Source organism: Bolinopsis microptera, chromosome 1 (genome assembly GCF_026151205.1).
Source record: "Bolinopsis microptera isolate Bmic1 chromosome 1, MBARI_Bmic_1.0, whole genome shotgun sequence".
Taxonomy (NCBI): domain Eukaryota; kingdom Metazoa; phylum Ctenophora; class Tentaculata; order Lobata; family Bolinopsidae; genus Bolinopsis; species Bolinopsis microptera.
Window position 1 is genome coordinate 4,201,473 of NC_087072.1, and position 19,718 is coordinate 4,221,190.

General features: G+C 38.8%; 2 protein-coding genes across 2 annotated transcripts in view; one reads left to right on the forward strand and one right to left on the reverse strand.

The window, feature by feature from the left end:
- Window positions 1-35: 35 nt before the first annotated feature.
- Window positions 36-5,453, forward strand: LOC134817909 (uncharacterized). The gene is made up of 5 exons (XM_063827282.1): window positions 36-212; window positions 474-2,235; window positions 3,284-3,411; window positions 3,527-3,631; window positions 4,588-5,453. Exons 2-5 carry the CDS (start codon window positions 2,032-2,034, stop codon window positions 4,802-4,804), a joined length of 654 nt encoding a protein of 217 aa, XP_063683352.1. The 5' UTR covers window positions 36-212; window positions 474-2,031; the 3' UTR covers window positions 4,805-5,453.
- The window catches only part of LOC134817855 (CCR4-NOT transcription complex subunit 11-like), a 27,824-nt gene continuing 13,187 nt past the window's right edge, over window positions 5,082-19,718 (reverse strand). Inside the window, exons 2-9 of the mRNA XM_063827205.1 lie at window positions 7,978-8,102; window positions 7,638-7,804; window positions 7,330-7,466; window positions 6,583-6,774; window positions 6,089-6,396; window positions 5,724-5,836; window positions 5,455-5,539; window positions 5,082-5,282 (exon numbers count right to left, since the gene is read on the reverse strand). Coding sequence (XP_063683275.1) covers window positions 5,196-5,282; window positions 5,455-5,539; window positions 5,724-5,836; window positions 6,089-6,396; window positions 6,583-6,774; window positions 7,330-7,466; window positions 7,638-7,804; window positions 7,978-8,091 — 1,203 coding nt within the window. The 5' untranslated portion in view covers window positions 8,092-8,102 and the 3' untranslated portion in view covers window positions 5,082-5,195. The remainder of the gene's footprint in view (window positions 5,283-5,454; window positions 5,540-5,723; window positions 5,837-6,088; window positions 6,397-6,582; window positions 6,775-7,329; window positions 7,467-7,637; window positions 7,805-7,977; window positions 8,103-19,718) is intronic.

Here is a 19,718-nt window from a genome sequence, read left to right on the forward strand (position 1 = left end):
TAGCACATTAGTGCGCCGGACATGAAAGTAAACTTAATGAATCCCAGGTAATGGTTGTGTGTGCTGATTTGTTTGTTGGTGAGTAGCGTTAAGTGTTTGTTGGTAAATTGTGTTAGTGAGATTGAAGCGGAATTCCGTTGCCTGGTTACCATGGAATCGCCTATTACAGCAGGGTTCTCTTTCGAAGGAGCGTCCAGAAGAGCTAAACTAAGGTTAATATTACTTTATTTCAGTTTCCTCAGTCGACCCTAGCGATATAAGTTTATGTTGAAATATGTATGTATGTCTTTGATAATTCTCTGAGTGGCTATTTAAGACTTTGCCATCCGGTTCTTAAATTATTAGGTTGAACAATATGTACCGGATTAGGTTGAACAATATGTAACGGATTGAGTGCCGTAAGAAGCCTATGTTCAGGGAAACCCCTCGAACATTCTGATAAAGATAAAATTGAAAAGTTTATATATTTTCAGTGACAAGAGGTCCTTGCTCAGTATTCACAACATACCTCTTCCAGCCCTTGCTATAACACTTGCTTTCTTCGCTGCTATCATTCTTTTTAACATATAACTGGGATCAGCAAGTTTGTCTGATATAATTTGAACAATCTGACCCTCCCAGATGAACTTTAAATTGAAACATTGAATCTAATCTGTTTTTAGAATCGAACTTTTCGTATACTTAACTTAATTAGTTGTTTGGGGATATTCAAATGTTCATCATTGTCATATAATAAATCTTTAAAAACTATGTCCGCTTACGATAACCGGTGTACCCATTATAGTAGACTAACCTCAACCCACGAACAAAGTTCCTGTTTATTTCCCACTGTTAATTGGTCTAATCACTGTAATGATGGTGTTAATTGTTAATTAACACACACAGAATCGGAACTAAAGACGTCGTGCCGGCACACAAGTCGTATTTTTTTCCTTGGCCGGCTAGACTGGGTACACCAGGATATTAAACTGCTAACCAATACCAATTAGACAATTATTACAATGTTCATTATTATAATGAATACCAATGTTTTTGTTTGTCTCGAGTGTTTTTGAATCTGTTGGAGAAGAAGCGCCGTGAGCGGGTTTCTACCAATGGCGGGAGGTTACTGGTGGGTCATAGGGGTCATCCTGATCATCTACATCGCGAACAAGGTTACCATGATGATCAGGAGGTACCGGGCCATGCCTGATGTAGGGGAAGACCGGATTAAGGCAGACAAGGAACTCAAGAAGAGAATCAAGAACATGACCTATAGTTCGTGTTGTTAGTCATTGTTTGCTTTTCAGGACTATTCAAATGTGTTCGAGCTTTCTTTAGCAGCTAACCAGTGACCATGCTTTATGAACATTCCTGGACTCTGTGAGACTTATTAAAACAAAGTATTTTGTCGTGATCTAACTTTTCTTCCTATTAATATTTGGGGATATTCAAATATTTAGCATTGACAGATGATGAATAACATGATTATATATATTTATACTTCTCAAGATGATAAATCTTTAAAAATTATGTCTGTTTTTATACGATTATATATATGTTATAGCCGATGTACCAATTACTGCAGACTAATTTTAAGCAATGACCCATGTTTCTGTTTAGTCACCTCCAACAATTGGCCTAATTACTGTAAGGATGATGTTAACAGTTAATGAAGATAACCAGGGCGGGTACTAAAGCCGTCTTGCTGTGTCCTTGTTCTGAGGCTACACCAGGATATACACTACTCAACAGTTAACCATTATCAATTAGACAGTACTCATTAGACTGGCGACCTCAGCAAAAGTACCTTTGAATCCGTACCAAAGAAGCAAACCGAGCGGAGTTCTCCAAATGGCAGGCAGGTGTTCATACCACGTGTTTCTGACCACGTGGTTCAGTTGTGTAATCTCCGGCCGGTTAAAGCTGGTAATAGCTCATTATACACACAAGCAGTAGCAGTGGGTTTGATCTGTACACTCTGACCGTTGTGATCTTGTTTTAACGTTATGCTCTGAAGCGGGGGAGGTTGTGTCTGGGCAGTGTTTATTAATGCCACAAGCAGGGTTACTCTCGTTTGTTTTGTTCCATTTGTTAGTGTCAGTACCAGGAGAACCACAACACGAGGGCAAAAAGGTGGACAACAAGTTCCACGAGGGAGGAGATGAAGCAGACCCTCATGAAGTAGACTGGGCTGATAAGAAGGCGACCAGTAACCACCTGGTTCATAGCAATAAATGGGGCAGAGACCCTGAGGTACTGATACTATTCAACTTAATAGTTACCATCTCCCAGTTATATTATGAATCTTAAATTATTATCACTTGATCTAAAAAAAGAACTGTTAGTTGTGTTATTGAGTAGTAAGATCACGTGTTATTGTTCAGTTGTGTTATTGAGTAGTAAGATCACGTGTTACTGTTCAGTTGTGTTATTGAGTAGTAAGATCACGTGTTACTGTTCAGTTGTGTTATTGAGTAGTAAGATCACATGTTATTAATGTTCAGTTGTTTTATTGAGTAGTAGGATCACGTGTTACTGTTCAGTTGTGTTATTGAGTAGTAAGATCACGTGTTACTGTTAGTTGTGTTATTGAGTAGTAAGATCACGTGTTACTGTTCAGTTGTGTTATTGAGTAGTAAGATCACATGTTATTAATGTTCAGTTGTGTTATTGAGTAGTAGGATCACGTGTTACTGTTCAGTTGTGTTATTGAGTAGTAAGATCACGTGTTATTCATCAGTTGTGTTATTGAGTAGTAAGTGTTACTGTTCAGTTGTGTTATTGAGTAGTAGGATCACGTGTTACTTTTCAGTTGTGTTATAAGTTATTGAGTAGTAAGATCACGTGTTACTGTTCAGTTGTGTTATTGAGTAGTAAGATCACGTGTTACTGTTAGTTGTGTTATTGAGTAGTAAGATCACGTGTTACTGTTCAGTTGTGTTATTGAGTAGTAAGATCACGTGTTATTGTTCAGTTGTGTTATTGAGTAGTAAGATCACGTGTTACTGTTCAGTTCTTCAGTTGTGTTATTGAGTAGTAAGATCACGTGTTACTGTTAGTTGTGTTATTGAGTAGTAAGATCACGTGTTACTGTTCAGTTGTGTTATTGAGTAGTAAGATCACGTGTTATTGTTCAGTTGTGTTATTGAGTAGTAAGATCACGTGTTACTGTTCAGTTCTTCAGTTGTGTTATTGAGTAGTAAGATCACGTGTTATTGTTCAGTTGTGTTATTGAGTAGTAAGATCACGTGTTACTGTTCAGTTGTGTTATTGAGTAGTAAGATCACGTGTTACTGTTCAGTTGTGTGAAGAGTTTTTCCTGAACGGAGCTCCGGGCCAGTGCCAGGAGCAAGACACGTGTTGTGGCCTGCTCAACTACACTCAGACTGCCTTCACTGTTCAGATATACTGCTGTCACGACAATGAGAAGTTAGTAAACTTTACATTTACAGAAAGTAGAACAAATCCTCCAACTAAAACAACTTTAATTATAGAAGAATGTTCTGAAGAAACCCCTCCTAGATCAATAACAAGTGTTTTACAGGTGCTGCCAAGGACTGTGCTGTGATGAGAACACAGTTTGCTGTAGAGACAGAGTAGATAAAGAGAAGAGAAGCTCGGGGTACGGACAGTGCTGCAACAAGGCCAGGTAATCATCCTCACGCACAACAACATTCCGGTATAGAAGCATCATTTAATTGCGGCAAAAACTCGCAAATAATACGATCTCGCAACTTTTCTTATTTTTAAATTGCGCAAAGGAATAAAGAAAATACACAGCAAATTGAGCAAATCCGCAACCGCCGCAACAAAATGGTGCCTCTGAACATAAGCCCTGCACACACATAAATACATCTCCAACCCCATCTCCGACTGACTACCCCAGACGGCCCGGCTGATCAGGATTATATCACGTGGTTTAGATTTGTCTGCAGAAACCAGACACTATAAATAGCCTGAAATAGCCAGAAAACTGGTAACCCAGTCTTGAGAGCCTTGCTAGCCCGGATACCGGCTCATTATACCTTATCTGACAACATGTTAAACTGGTACTGTGATATCGTTTTCCAAAGAGGCTCAATACGATACTTATGATCCATACACTCACGGTATTCGATATCTCTATGATTAGGCAGCAGCAAATATTATGTAGTTATGTCTTTAAAATATTGACTTTGTTTTAAATCGTTTTCGATTATCGCACAAATGTTTCCTTAAGATTTAAGAGAAAAAACGGTAAGTACACATCTGTGTTGTTGTTGTTTGTTGTTTTTCAGTCGTATTCATCAGTTTTCTAGACATTTATCTAAAAATTAAGGTCATCTATAAGTTAATCTTAAATCTTAATTTAGGACTTCCAAACAAATACATGACACTGACAACAATATATGAATATTTATTATCCGTTGCGGTTATTAAGGATTCATAGCCCACAGTTTGTTGTTCTCGTTTTGCCGCACCTTTGCCGGATAAGTTCCATTTTTCCTGCATAGAAGTTTTATCTAGTTACAATTTAAAAAATGATTACTTGTCGATTTCACATTATGTTATGTTGGAGGCAAATAATTAACATAATTAACATAACTAATGACCACCACTGCCCAGGGGATGCTGTACGGATATAAGAGGTAATGTAGTTTGCTGCGGGACCATGTTAGGACGGTACTGGTGGGTTATAGCGGTCATCCTGACCATCTACATCGCCAGCAAGGTTACCATGATGATCAGGAGGTACCGGGCCATGCCTGATATAGGAGAAGATCGGATTAAGGCAGACAAGCAACTCAATGTACGAATCAAAAGTATGACCTATTGCTGCTAGCACTCGTCCGGATTAAAGGACTATTCACCCTCTTCAACTGTGTTGGAACTTTGACCCAGAAATAAGAAAAAAGGAGTGGCTCTGCAAATTGATGATGATGAAATAGTGAACATGATATGAATTGTGGAGTCATGGAGTGGTGTGTTTTAACGATTTTGTAAGGTCTTGTGTAATATGTATACTGTTTGTGATACTTTTTATTTGAGCCTGCAGTTATCACAGTAGACTCAGAGACTGAAGCATTGAGCCCAAGGTTATCACAGTAGAGACTGAAGCATTGATCAGAAGGAGTTGAAAATATTAACAGATTTACATGGTCTCCAAAACCAGATACAAATTTTCTCCTTAGCGTAAACAAAATGGTTTAGTTCTTAAGTTCACAGTAACAATTTTAACTCAGTTCTTTGGAGTCAAGGCTCTTCAGAAGCCGGAAGAGTCCGGTAGCTTCACGGATTCGGCTGTGGTCGATACAAAATGCCTGAAAACATCTTTATAAGCTGTACTAGTAATGATTTAATATCTTGAGATAATTTTGTTTAGCAGTATTCTGCAAAATGCTAAGAATTTAATACTGTAAAATTGCTTATTTTACGTTCGTTCCAATAAAATGATACTACTATTATGATATTATATCAGTAGAAACTACAAACCTGTATTTCAATGAGTATATCCTGAACATTTACTAGTCTGTTTCGTATTAGAGCGGTTAGAAACACACACACCAGCCGTACAAATCTGAAGGATTTACATGTAAGGTTCGCAGATAGCGGGTAACCATGGAAAAGTCTAAGAGACAGAATTTAAGAGCATCTCTTGGACATGCCAGTATAATACGGTAATGTTTCTTATAGTCCATTTTTACAATAAAACACTTAAACTCGAAATAAATAACTGATTTTGGGACAAAAAGGTCTCTAACCTGTGTTGAGTGTTTTTATCAGCGATCTCCGTACAGTTGGTTATACAGTTCCGTATGTAGAAGTGGATGAATTGCGGGGGAAGTTCTAAATTTGCAGTTATTTTATTCACAACCTGCATAATGCATATGAGATTAGATTAACGTACGTTGTGTTATACTCAATGTGCATTAAATTAGTGAGTCACACTTCCTTGAAACATTTACAAACATGGTATAAAAGGGGTGGTTGGGATGTATCTATATCGGGGGAATCAAGCGGAAGTGCCGTAAGTGACCGAAGGAGGTCTGGAAAGGGGGTCAAAAAGATGACACCATTTTAGAACACAGCTTAGAATTTCCTGGCCTTATTTTCTACAAAAACAAACCTCCATTGAGTGAAGTGAGAGGTCCATATTGAGAAGAACAGTGAGGTAGTCAGCAAACTGTTGAGTCTGTGCCAGGAGAAGGAGGATGTCCACAGCTAGGGAGGGGTTCTTGTCCACAAGTTTAGGCAGGGTGGAGGGAGACAGTGGTAAGCTCTGTAGACAGTCCTCCTTGTCATACAGCTCCTGTTTCAATAGGTCGTACTGCGAGCTTTCAAGAGCTTGTCGTTGAGCAAGAATGAACAGCTTCTTTGTGTCCTCAGGCTTGTCTTTATCGGTAAAAATGTGTGGCTCCCAAGCGAAAGAGTACTCTGAAATAATTCAAATAATAGCAAAATCAAGGTATTGAGCTTAATTGACAATGAAGCAACTCTAACTCCGATTATATTATAAAATGAGAAAATTAGTTGTCAAAACATGATCCGGATATTTATATAATCTTTAGATCGTGACTCAACAAAGTTCAAAATTTAGAAGATTGTTAAAAAGCGACATACCATTGTCGTTCGGACAAAGCCAGACCAGGTCATCAGAATCAGAGTAGAGAGGGGGAGGAGGTCTCACTAGAGGAGGAAGGAACACCGAGTCAGGGATGTCACTGTCAAACAGTTGACTTAAAACTTCCTTGTAGTGCTTCTCTTCTTTAGAGTCGTTCTCTGGATCGTCCAAGATTATCGGTAAACTACAATCTGCGAAGTTAATTCGTTAATACCCGGCCACTCAACTAGTTGTATTGCAGCATGCGAACAGCACATTATTCATGCAGTCTTTTGAGACATGTCAACTAAACCGTCAAATAAGGTGGCTCACACGTTATCGTTCGTAATCAGGTTTGTCACGTGACTTTTTGCCGGCACTTGTGAACATATTGAATATTGAGCGCGCACCAAATGCGCGTTTTTTAGCGCCGCAAATGACTCAAAATCGTTGCCGCGCGTGCGCTACAGTTCATTTGTCAAGACTGCTTCTGAGGCGGCGTAATACTTTGCCACACTGTCCCACTATACCAAAGTCGCAAAAAGCTGGCTTCATAACCTTGACCTTTTACAGATACTCTACTAAAATTTCGAGCTTCAACCAACCAACGTGCTCTAGCCCATACTCAGTATGTAAATTTATTATAATTGGAACCATTTCATTCCACCTGCATCAATAGAACATTAAAAAGTGTTATCTTGTATTATATGATGGACATTTATATTTGTGGGTAGTTTAATGATAATGCTCACTTAACAACTCCAGACCTGGTTTGGGAGAATAAGGAAAGTTCTTCAGTGGGGCACCAATAAGTTTGACGTTTTGTAGAATCTGCGTGGTTGTACTGGACAGCGTGCTTTGAGAAAACGGTAGCAGGTTGATCAGGTATATCGCTGCTGTTATTCTGAGGAAATATGATAAATATCATCAACAAAAGGCACATTAGATCTCTGACTTCTGAGCTAGTCGAAATATGCCGGCCTCATGGATTTCTCTGTATTTACAAACAGAATCCTGGAAAATTGTCATAACTGGATGATTAAACCTCGCCTGAGTATCTATAATATAAACTTACTTGGAATCAACAGGTTTGCGGTTAGCATAGTTGAAGATGGCTTTGTTAAAAGGGTTCAATTCCTGAGGCTGTGCAATTTGACAGAGCAAGAAGACACTGTTGATAACTTCACAGTCAGTGTTCAGCAAATACTCGTGTTGCAGTAGGGAGGCGATACACTGTCCCATCTGTTAATATTACTGATTCATTTACTTTAAATCGAAAATGTAAGGTCATGTAAATAATGTGATAAATCTGCTAATATATCAAACTTTTGCACGCTTTTCAGAAAGGGTGAGGGCAGTGCAGAACTTCCTGTACTGTAATCAGTCATAAAGTAGATATAGTAGTAAAAATGTACCTTGAAATGGAGACATTTGGGACAGAACAGTTCAAATTGGTTCCAGAGACTCTCCAGAGTGTCCTCAGTCTTTTGGATAATATCCGTTACATCTACCATGTCACACACTTCCATACTAACTCAGGCTAAACGTGGTATTCAATGTTATTTTCACTTAAATAATAATTAATAATATGTTTACAATTAATGCAATTCAATCCTAAGAACAGGAATTGTTAGAATGGTACATATGACTGTTTTATGATTGAATGAGTTAGCATGAAGATTTTGTATCTATTCGGAATTGTTAAATTTTTAGAAACAATTGTTCTTGTTGTTACAGAAGAAGCCAATTTGAAGTATTCCAAAGAATCTTGATTCACTTTGCGCCCAAGATTGTTTCTCTTGTATCAAATATGCGAACACAATATAAACTGTAACAAAAATAACAAATAAGCAGATTTAAAGAAAAAAAGGCAATTATGGTAAAAATGTGGTTTCCTTGGCTAAGTCCAGAAAGCAGAACAAGAGGTACAACTGATAACTGAACCTGTTCTTACTGATGTCCCCATTTACAGAATTTGAGGAACTCAGGGATGTAACTCCTAGCTAAATCTTACAGTATACCACATGAATAAAAAACGTTCTTCAATGATGTTGATGAACAAGACATGATTGAAATACTAAAAGAAAACAACAATTTTTAAAAAACAACAATTTTATTTAGTATCAATTAAAGCAAACATAAATGTAATTAATTATATAACTAGCATGACCTTTATACCAGATATATTAGGGGACTTGGAATAGCAAGAGAGACTTTTCTAGTAGACATATCATTCATTGTTTCACCATGATGTTCTCTGATATATGTTCCACAAAGAACTCATCATAAAGGAAGTGAGCTTCACATTTCGGACAAATGAAGCCATGTGATATTCCAGTCACTTCCTCCTGTTCAGTTTTTATTTCCTTTTTGATCGGAATTAAATTTATGTTACTCTTTACTTTAACAGTAACCGAGGATCTTTTACTCCGTGTTGACATTACAAACTTTCCTGCATTAATAACTGATTAATGAAATCAAAATGCAGATATAAAATGCGGTAAATAAATGTCAGAGTTATTATATTATAAAAAATGAATATATTGCTTATTGGAAATACGATATATTGGAAATACGATAAATTTATAAATATTAAATTCTAACATTTATTACACGCTTCGACATTAAAATATACCCAACAAAGATGTACATTTAAGTCATTCAAGCGAGACTTAGTGTTGAAATACCAAGATTATGGACTTTTTATCAGTTCAGATTTTATGAACAAATATTTGTATGAAGTTCCCAAAATTATGCACTTTCATATCAGTTCAGACTTTATGGACAAATATTAGAAATATTATCAAAAGCTAGGTGGAAATAAAACGTCTTTAGTGCATTTTTAAAACATTCTACAGATGATAATGATCTCACTGAGTAGGGTAGTTCATTCCAAATTTTTGGTCCACAAAACATAAATGCAGCATCCGTTCGTCTGAAATGAGGAGCAGGAGGAACTTTCAACAGCCATCAAAGATGATAAAGGAGATGTCAATAGCTTCAACAACTATAGACCGATTAGTAACTTACCTTTCCTCTCGAAACTCATTGAAAAGAGTGTCCAGAAACAGATGACCAAACATCTTGACTATCACACTCTTCATGCTGAGCATCAAAGTGGTTATAGGTCAAATCATAGCTGCGAAACTGCAACCCTTACCATCTACAATGATCTTCTTCGTATCAGTGACATGAAAAGCAAGGTTATCCTCCTCCTTTTGGACCTCAGTACTGCTTTTGATACTGTAAATCATCACTTGCTCCTAAAAAAACTAAAAAAGGACTTTGGTTTTGAAGGTCCTGTTCTCTATTGGTTTACATCATACCTTAATAACAGATCCTTCACAGTAACTATTGATAAATCAAGATCAAAGAGATGCTTCCTTAGAATTGGAGTCCCGCAAGGTTCAATTCTAGGTCCAATTCTGTTTATACTTTACACAAAGGAGCTCAATCAGATCGCAAAGAGACATGGATTTAACATCCATATGTACGCAGATGACACTCAACTGTACATTGAGTTTAACCCACTATTTCGAGATCTGTCAACAATCGAAGAGAGAATAACAAATTGTTTTGAAGATATTAAGACCTGGATGACCCAAAATAAACTCAAACTGAACCAAAACAAAACAGAAGCTCTTGTAGTACAGACCAAGAACAGTTACTCTTCATGTCCAGTCGATTTAATACAACTTGACAATGCAGCTGACCCAGTGGATGCATCCCGCACAGTGAAAAGTTTAGGTGTCCTATTTGATCAATTCCTAACATTTGAAGATCAAATAAACTCAATTATGAGTTGCTGCAACATCCATCTGAGGAACCTTAGAGTTATAGGCTCAAAGCTTAACTATGATCTAAAAAGACAGCTCATTCACTGCTTGATCTTTTCAAAACTAGACTACTGCAATGGACTCTTATACGGTTTACCCGATCTTCTCATAAAGAAACTCCAGAAGGTACAAAATTCCTGTGTTCGATTCTTGTTTGGTTGGAAAGTTATCAAAAAATGGGACAGTGTCACTCCATTCCTGAAAAAAGCCCATTTTCTTCCAATACGACAACGAATAGAGTATAAGATTGCTCTAACCGTGTTCAAATGCGTCAACAACATAGCGCCGGAGTATATCACCAAATGTATTGACATCAAGAGTCAACCTGTACGTGTACTAAGAACTGAAGAAGACTATTTCCTCCTAAATGTTCCTCCTTTTTCAAACTATAGTAAAACCGAGAGAAGTTTCATCTACTGCGGACCCTCTGTTTGGAATCAGCTTCCTTATCAATTGAGAAGGGAAATTGGTAGATCACCGACCGGCTATAAGCCGGTTATAAGCCGGCTATAAACCGGCTTATAGCCGGCTACAATTTTTATAGCCGGCTATAAGCCGGCTTATAGCCGGTTAGTAGCCGCTTACATTTGTTGTTGAGCGACGGCTATTAGCCGGTTATAAGCCGGCTATTAGCCGTTTAGGTATCGGCTATAAGAAATTCAGTGAAAACGGCTATTAGCCGGTTATAAGCCGGCTATTAGCCGTTTAGGTATCGAAAGTGGTTATAAGCCGGCTATAAGCCGGTTATAAGATATTAACTCAACTTCATCGTACTGAACGATAGTCAGGAGCCGGCTATAAGAAATTCAGCGAAAACGGCTATTAGCCGGTTATAAGCCGGCTATAAGATATTAACTTAACTTCATCGTACTGAACTGAGTTAATATCTTATAGCCGGCTTATAGCCGGCTTATAACCACTTTCGATACCTAAACGGCTAATAGCCGTTTTCACTCAATTTCTTATAGCCGGCTCCTGACTATCGTTCAGTACGATGTAGTTGAGTTAATATCTTATAACCGGCTTATAGCCGGCTTATAACCACTTTTAATACCAAAACGGCTAATAGCAGGCTTATAACCGGCTAATTGCCGTCGCTCAACAACAAATGTAAGCGGCTACTAACCGGCTATAAGCCGGCTATAAAAATTGTAGCCGGCTATAAGCCGGCTTATAGCCGGCTTATAGCCGGTCGGTGATCTACCAACTGGCCTAAAATCCATACTTCATAAAAATAAGTTCTTATGTACATGTTACTCATGAGTCGCTTTAGATGGTTTGAACTGAATCTTTGGGTTTTGAGTTCTTTATGGCTATAAAGCGATGTATAAATTCCTACTTATTATTATTATTATTAACAAATAAAAGTCATCATCTAGTCTGGAACTTTGTCTTCGTACTTCCCTTAGATTGATGTGTCCTTGTAAGTACTGAGGGGCTATGTTATTAAGACACTTGAAGACCAGAAGTGATATTTTGAACTTGATTCTGAACCGAACAGGTAAAAAGTGGAGCTTTTTGAGGTAAGGCATGATAGGTTCACGTATCTTTTTTCCGTAAAGACCAAAGATAAATCTAACAGCATTGTTCTGTATCTTTTGTAGCTTATGGAGATTCTTTTCTGTTATACCATAATAGACTGAGTTGCAGTAGTCTATGAAACAGAGAATATTGGAGTGAACTAACTGAACTTTTAGTTCATGGGAAAGCTTTGAACCGATTCTTGATAAGTCCCTTTGATTCAAATAACATACTTTGGAGACAGCATTTATTTGAGAGTCCAGATTCATTTGGTGATCGAAAAGGAATCCCAGGTTCTTGGCCTTGTTAACAGGACAGATTGAGAGGTCTCCTAAATCCATTATCTAATTTGTCAATTTACTAATTCGTACTTTCAATACACGACAAAATCAATGGGTTTTCAATTAATAGTTAGATATATTGAAGCTTATGATTCACTTTAAGGCCAGAGGCCTTAAAAAATCTCAAAAATCACATTTTGCCATTTTGTTAACCTCATTACATATTTCAAGAACAAAGGCAAAAATCAAAATTCTAAAATTAAGTTTTTTGCGAAAAACGACTTAAGTTCGAAAAAATAACTTACGAAACATATATAAATCGTATGAAAGTCAGAGCACGTGATTTTTCGAGACAAAAATACTACATTTTCGGACTACCAAAATTTAGGCCAGCATCATTATTTTCCCCAAATTATTTTTCACGTATTTTCCTTAATTATAACTTTATCGATTTATTCTCAACTTATCAATATAGTACTAAGTTATAAATAATAAATATGGTTCTTCAAGCAACTAATGAACATTAGTATTCGATCATGAATTGCTATAAAAATGATTTTGGATACAATCCATTAAAAATAAGCAAGCTCTGTCACTACTATATTGGTCACGGCAGTTAAATTTCGGGAGTACTCCCGAAATTTAAGTTAGTGGAAGATAACAAACGCTGTCGGTCTCCTATACCCTTTGAAGGATAATAAGTTAAGTTGAGGCTAACTTTCAAAGGCTACGGAGAAATTGTTTACAAGACGAAACAGCTGATCAGAGAAGATCTTTGTATAGAAATGACAATTTTTTTTTGAGAAAAGACAATTTGATTATTTATGTGTGTAGTGTGTGTAGCTTACGTTGTAATTATCGAGCTCTCTTATCTTTTGTAACTTAGCGATAAGTTCAGTTTGCTGCTACCGCGTAGTTAGCTTTTGTGTGTATATACTTGTACATTACTATACAATGTACACCACGTCACGGAGGATGATTTAAATTTGACCCGATCTCAGAAGAAACTCAAGGATTTCAACTATGAAGAAAAGGAAGATGTAGAGGGCTGTGCTGATAGATGGTTCACTTCGATGGCAAGACAACTGAAATTAGACAACATCGAAATTCGTGGAACTATGGACAAAGAAATATTCATGTCTCCGTCTATCTATAAAAGGTATATGGCAGAATGGGTTATACAAGCAGCAGACCTCGTACGACGGCAGAGTAGGAAGATGAAGAGATGAGTGCTATGATGGAAATCGTTGAGTGCCTCAAGACGGAAGCACTAGCAGACAAGGAAAAGATGGTCAGGTTGCAGGACCAGTTGCTAGTGCAGAAGGACGAACAACTACAGTTGTTTAAGACGTCAGTTGAAGAGACAGTACAAAAAACGGTGGAGTCAGGGATTAAGAGCTACAGTGCAGCTGTAAAAAAGAACAGCACAAGTGGCGCGGTCTGCAACAGTAAAATTCTGGAGAATGTAATGAAGAGTGTGGCTGCAGAGGAGGACAGGAGCAAGAATCTGATAGTGTTTGGACTGAAAGAAGAGGACGAAGGACAGCTTCCAGCTCTGGTAACCGCAGTATTGCAGGAGATCGGGGAGAAACCTCATTTCGAAGCGACTAGAGTCGGCTGGAAGAGGCCAGGTATCACGGCTATCCGACCAGTCAAGATCACCGTCCCAAGCTCAACAGCAGTTCATCAGATTCTGATGAAAACAGGGAGACTGAGGATGGCTGATGCACACAAAGATGTATGGATCTGTCCTGATAGATCCAGCGAAGAGCGTGCAGCAAGGAAGAACGTGGTAACTGACCTGAAGAAGAAGAGGGCTCAACAGACTCATCTCGACCACTACATCCGTAACGGGAAGGTCTGTAGCCGGGTTAAGAAGACACCATGATGACGTAATTCATGTTTCTCGGACACCGATCAGTATAATATGTACTTGTAGTTGTAGGAGTATTTTAAGAGTTTACGGACGTTATCTGTATTTGAGTGACAATTATATTACATATACTTTTTATTATTTGATTGTTTCACACTTTTCACATTTCATAATTTTATAACTAGGTGGAGGTGATGTTATTGAGACTTTGGGCGGCCAAAAAAATCCAGTTCTGAAAGTTGTCCTTTGTACTTGTTTCACTGACCCACGCTTTTTAGCATTTATACATTTCAGCCCATTTTATATATGTTTGTTCGAATTGCTGTACATTTGTATACTTGCTATTTTATAAAAGTTTCAAATCAAAAAAACAAATCATATGTATATAATTTTCTCAAATATTAGTTTCCATGTTTGTAAAATAAGGAGATCAAAAAATCCCCAAACATAATGATTTAATTTGGGGTGCGAAATGTGGCGGTTTTTGGAAAAATTACCATATCATTTAGGTACGGTCACCGGAATTATGTTGAACATAAGTATGCCTCGTAAGGTAGATTAATTTCTCTTTCATTTGTGGAACAAATTTCTCAATTCTTGCATTTTAAATCAGAAAAATTCATTACAAACATAGCTCTAAACATTTGTGGACATTATTTCAAGACTTAGATGCAATCATTGATCATACCTGGTTGGTGAACTAATAATATACAAGTGGAAGTAAACTGACATTTTCTACCAGTGAATACACTGGTTTCTAATAAAGTGTGACTGATCAGAACAAGTATAACAGTTTTATAAGAACATTCCTGGCAATTTTATAGTTCCTGTCCTGTGTGAGTACGTTGGTGTCTGATATGACTTGATTTAGGAGAGCAGGCAAATGAACATTCCTTGTGAGTACGTTGGTGTCTGATATGACTTGATTTAGAAGAGCAGGCAAATGAACATTCCTTGCACTTGTAGGGTTTAAGATCCCTCTGAGCAAGAGGCTTCTGTTGTATGAGGCTCTGGTAGTATCCGTTTTAATGTACAATTCATCTTGCTGGGCTGCCCCTAAATCAGTATTGGAAAAACTTGATATTGCTCACAGACGTCATCTGCGATCAATTTTGAATTACAAATACCCTCACATCATCTCCAACAAGAAGTTGTATAAACGCTGCAATAGCGAACCATTGTCAGCTAAAGTGGCTCGTAGTCGGTGGAGGATGCTCGGACATGTACTGCGTGGGCCTACAGATGGCCCAGCCTATTCGTCGCTTGTTTTTGCTGTCAACACCTTACAGCTTCAAGGGCGGCGTGGAAGACCGCAGTCAAACCTTTTCTCACTGATTCTACACGACCTTAGTGTCCGAAAATTATCGTTAAATAATTTATGTGATTTGAACTATTTAACGTTAATTGCTCAGAATAGAGTTAAATGGAGAAGTATGCAAATTGCATGACTTTTGTTTGAGAAAGATTAGGGGACAGAAATGTTTACTTTGTTTACTATCTGTTTCTTAGAACTTTTGTTTATATGTATATATATATATATATATGTAGGGTTTCTCTCCGGCGTGAGTTCTCATATGTACTGTGAGATAACCTTTCTGAGCACAAGAATATGAACATTCCTTGCACTTGTAGGGTTTCTCTCCTGTGTGAGTCCTCATATGTAATGTGAGATAACCTTTCTGAGCACAAGAATATGAACATTCCTTGCACTTGTAGGGTTTCCCTCCCGTGTGAGTACGTTGGTGTCTGATAAGACTTGATTTAATAGAGCAAACAAATGAACATTCCTTACACTTGTAGGGTTTCTCTCCTGTGTGAGTCCTCATATGTTTTGTGAGATCACCTTTCTGAGCACTAGAATATGAACATTCCTTTTTTTTTTTTTTTTTAAGAGAGGCTGGGCCAAGATAGCCCACGAGAGGATAGCATTGAGATGCTCTGCCTACCTCTGGGGTGTGGCAACCTTGGGGAAGGTTGCCGGTGAAATCAGAGTGATTGGTGGAGGATGGTGTAAGATGATATATGAGTCAAAATGATACGCTTAAATGCCAGCTGGGTTTGGAAAAGTAAAACGAGACGAGACAGCATATGAGCTAATACTTTAAGTCACCCCGGTCTGATCCAGCTCTTCCGGCACAATTAAGCGTTTGGTGCGGTTTGCGAAATTGACAATTGTGGTGATGTGTTGGTTGTCGAATATGTCATTGACAGAGAGGTAGTAGTCCTGGAAATATTGACCTCTAATTTGGGCAATAGCTGGACACTGTCCAAGGAAGTGTGAGACAGTTTCCTCTCCGTCGCCGCACATAGGACAAGCACTGGTGTTTGATTTGCAAATGGTGTGAAGGTGTTTGTTTAAGCCGCAGTGACCCGTGATGAGGTGAACTGCAGTTCTGTAATCTTGTCTGTTTTTGCTGAGTGTAGTGTTGAGGTTTTTGATGATTTTGGCATGCTTGTGGCCGAGTGTCAGTTTGGTGTGTCTGGGACCGTCAGTTAACCAAGTTTCCTGATTCAGTCTGTTGACTTTGTTGTCGATTTGACGCTTGATGTAGGATTGTGGAATTGGACACTTCAAAGTGGATTCACTGGTTGTACCAAGCTTGGCCAGCTCATCTGCTTTTTCGTTCCCCCACAATCCGATGTGTGCTGCAATCCATCGTATCTCTAGCGTGTTGTTGGATCCGAGTGCATTAAGAGAGTCGTAACAGTCTCTTGTAGTTCTACTTCGCGTTGAAAGCGCAGAGATAGCTTGTATAGATGAGAGACTGTCAGACCATATGATGATATGTGTGTTGGTATAGGTAGAGAGATATTTGCAAGCTTCAATGATGGCGGTGAGCTCTGTTTGGTAAACAGTGCAATAATCAGGGAGCTTGAATGATCTTTCTTCAAGGGTGGTGTTATTGTTGTCAGTTGTGATGATATAGCCAGCCCCGCATCCTGAGTCTGTGAGTGACCCGTCAGTGTAGCAGGTGATCGTTTCACTGGTAATGTTGTCGATGGTGTTTTGAAGTGAATTTCTATATTCAGTGGTATCGGCTCCAGGAGTTGTGACGGTGAAGTGCCGTCCCAGCATCATGGTTGGTGTTGTTAGGTCTCTCGTTGCTCTAGGTGGGATAATGAGGTCTTCCATGAATTGTTTGTTGATAGTGGTATGATTTTTGATAGTTCCCTTCCTGAAAGCGATAGTTTCAAGAGTGAGGCTGCCATAAGCTTGTAGCCTGGCCGCACCCTTTGCTGCTTCGCCTTGCAGGAACAGTATGATGTCAGAAGTGTCGGTGAGGTGATTCAATGCGATAAAAGGTGTGCTTGGCATGGCACCAGACATCATTCTGAGTGCCAATGCCTGAACACGTTTGAGTTTCTTCGCGTTATAGTCCGTTTGAGTGGCCCTGATCCATATACTACAGCAGTAGGATAGGATTGGACGGATGACAGCCGTGTACATCCATTTGCATGTTTTGGGGCTCATACCCCATGTGGGGCCGACAGCTCTTCGACATTGCATGAGGGATGCCGTGGCTTTTTTGGTGGTGTTGATGATATGTTCATTGAAGTTGAGTTTGCTGTCCAAGGTCACTCCTAGAAATTTAGCAGACTTGGAAAGACCTATAATGTTGTTGCCAACTGTTATAGGTCTTAGAGTCCACTTACTATTCCAGGTAAACATGACTATCTGAGTTTTAAGGGCGCTAATAGATAGCTCTTTGGTTCTGCACCAATTTTCTATCGTTTTAATAGTTTTGCATGTTCGGTCCCAGATGATGTCTAAATCATCCCCTTCCGCTAGAGACAACAGATCATCCGCAAAGGCTTGCAGGTAACCCGGGATGTCTTTTGCGGTAAAGGAAAGGAGATCGTCGACTACCAGGTTCCAGAGAAAAGGAGAGAGAATGCCTCCTTGGGGGCAACCTCGCCTGATCCGTACCCTTCTCGACTTATCCTTATGATTTAGTGTGATGAATCGATTGGTTACCATGTTGATGATCCACTGTGCTGTAGCCAAGTCCACTTTCGTAGCCTTGACTGCTTCAGAGATAGCCTTGAACGAGACATTATCGAAGGCGCCCTCTATATCTAGAAAGACACCTAGGACATATCCTTTCTTGGCTATTCTGCGCTCAATGGTGTGAGTAACTTTATGAAGTGCCGCTTCTGTGGAGCAGCCCTTCTTAAAGCCGAATTGTCGTTTGTTGATATCATTAGCTATGTTGAGGTCATGTTGCATATGCCATAAGATCACTTTCTCCTGCAACTTTAACATCACAGGCGAAAGAGTGATCGTTCGAAATGACTTAGCTTTGTTGTAGTCGGTTTTTCCAGGCTTAGGGAGAAAGATTCCAAGAGAGTCCCTCCACAAAGTTGGGATGTGTTGCGTTTCATGGTTTTTTGTCATAATGTTTTTTGTTATGTCTTTGATATGAGCCCAGGCTTTCTGGAATATGATAGGTTTTAGAGTGTCAGGTCCTGCAGCCTTCAAGGGATCGAAGGATAGGAGAGCCTTTTCGATTCTTTCAGGGCTGTAGATTTTGTCTAGTAAGTCTGTGGAGATGGGTAAGGGGCAGAGAGGCGGAACTGGCGGATCAGTAACACTCTCCTTGAAGTGGGTTTGTGTCATGACCTCCAGTGTCTCCTCTGCATTTTTGGTGAGTTCGCCATTTGGTTTATAAACGGCTTCAAGTTTGTTATTGGTGTCAGTACAGGTTTTCAGAATCTTGTTCATCCTTCCAGATTCCTTAACCGATTCTGTGTCTGCGCAGAATTTCCGCCACGCATTGCGCTGGGAGTTGGACAGGATCTTGTTGTATTGCTTGTTGCTTTCTCTTAGAGCGAGCCACGAAGCATCAGTTTTGATTCGACGAGCTGTGATGAGTTTGCGTCTTATACCCCTCTGTGCTTCCTCAACTTCTCGAGTTAGCCAGGGTGGTTTTCTGACAGCGCTGGAGATGTAAGTTATGGGACATGCCTCCTCGAAGGCCGCTCGGAGAGCAGTATTAATGGTGTTAACTTTGTGATCAATGTCGTGTGGTGTGTTAATGAACATTCCTTGCACTTGTAGGGTTTCTCTCCCGTGTGAGTACGTTGGTGTCTGATAAGAATTGATTTAACAGAGCAAGAATATGAACATTCCTTGCACTTGTAGGGTTTCCCTCCCGTGTGAATACCTAAATGTTTCACAAGATCACTATTCTCAGTACAGGTATAAGAACAATCGTCACATTTAAAAGCTTTCCCAACAGGAGAAGTATTTTCTTTGCCCAACCTGACTGATGATCGTAAAGAATTTAACAAGACATTTCTAGTAGACATATCATTCATTGTTTCACCATGATGTTCTCTGATATGTTCCATAAAGAAATCATCATAAAGGAAGTGAGCTTCACATTTCGGACAAATGAAACCATGTGATATACCAGTCACTTCCTCCTGTTCAGTTTTTATTTCCTTTTTGACTGGAATTAAATTTAAGTTACTCTTTACTTTAACAGCAGCTGTTGAGGATCTTTTACTGCGTTTTAACATTATGAACTTTCCTGCATTAATAACTGATTAATAACATCAAAATACACAAATTTAATTACCAGTAGGTATATTGAGACCACGCTTCGCTATCCATAATTCATCAGTACCATGCAGATATAAAA

Coding starts and splice junctions, on each gene's coding strand:
- LOC134817909 (XM_063827282.1), top strand. CDS start 2,032: ATGCCACAAGCAGGGTTACTCTCGTTTGTTTTGTTCCATTTGTTAGTG. Junction 2,236..3,283: donor AATGGGGCAGAGACCCTGAG/GTACTGATACTA, acceptor GTTACTGTTCAG/TTGTGTGAAGAGTTTTTCCT. Junction 3,412..3,526: donor TGCTGTCACGACAATGAGAA/GTTAGTAAACTT, acceptor AGTGTTTTACAG/GTGCTGCCAAGGACTGTGCT.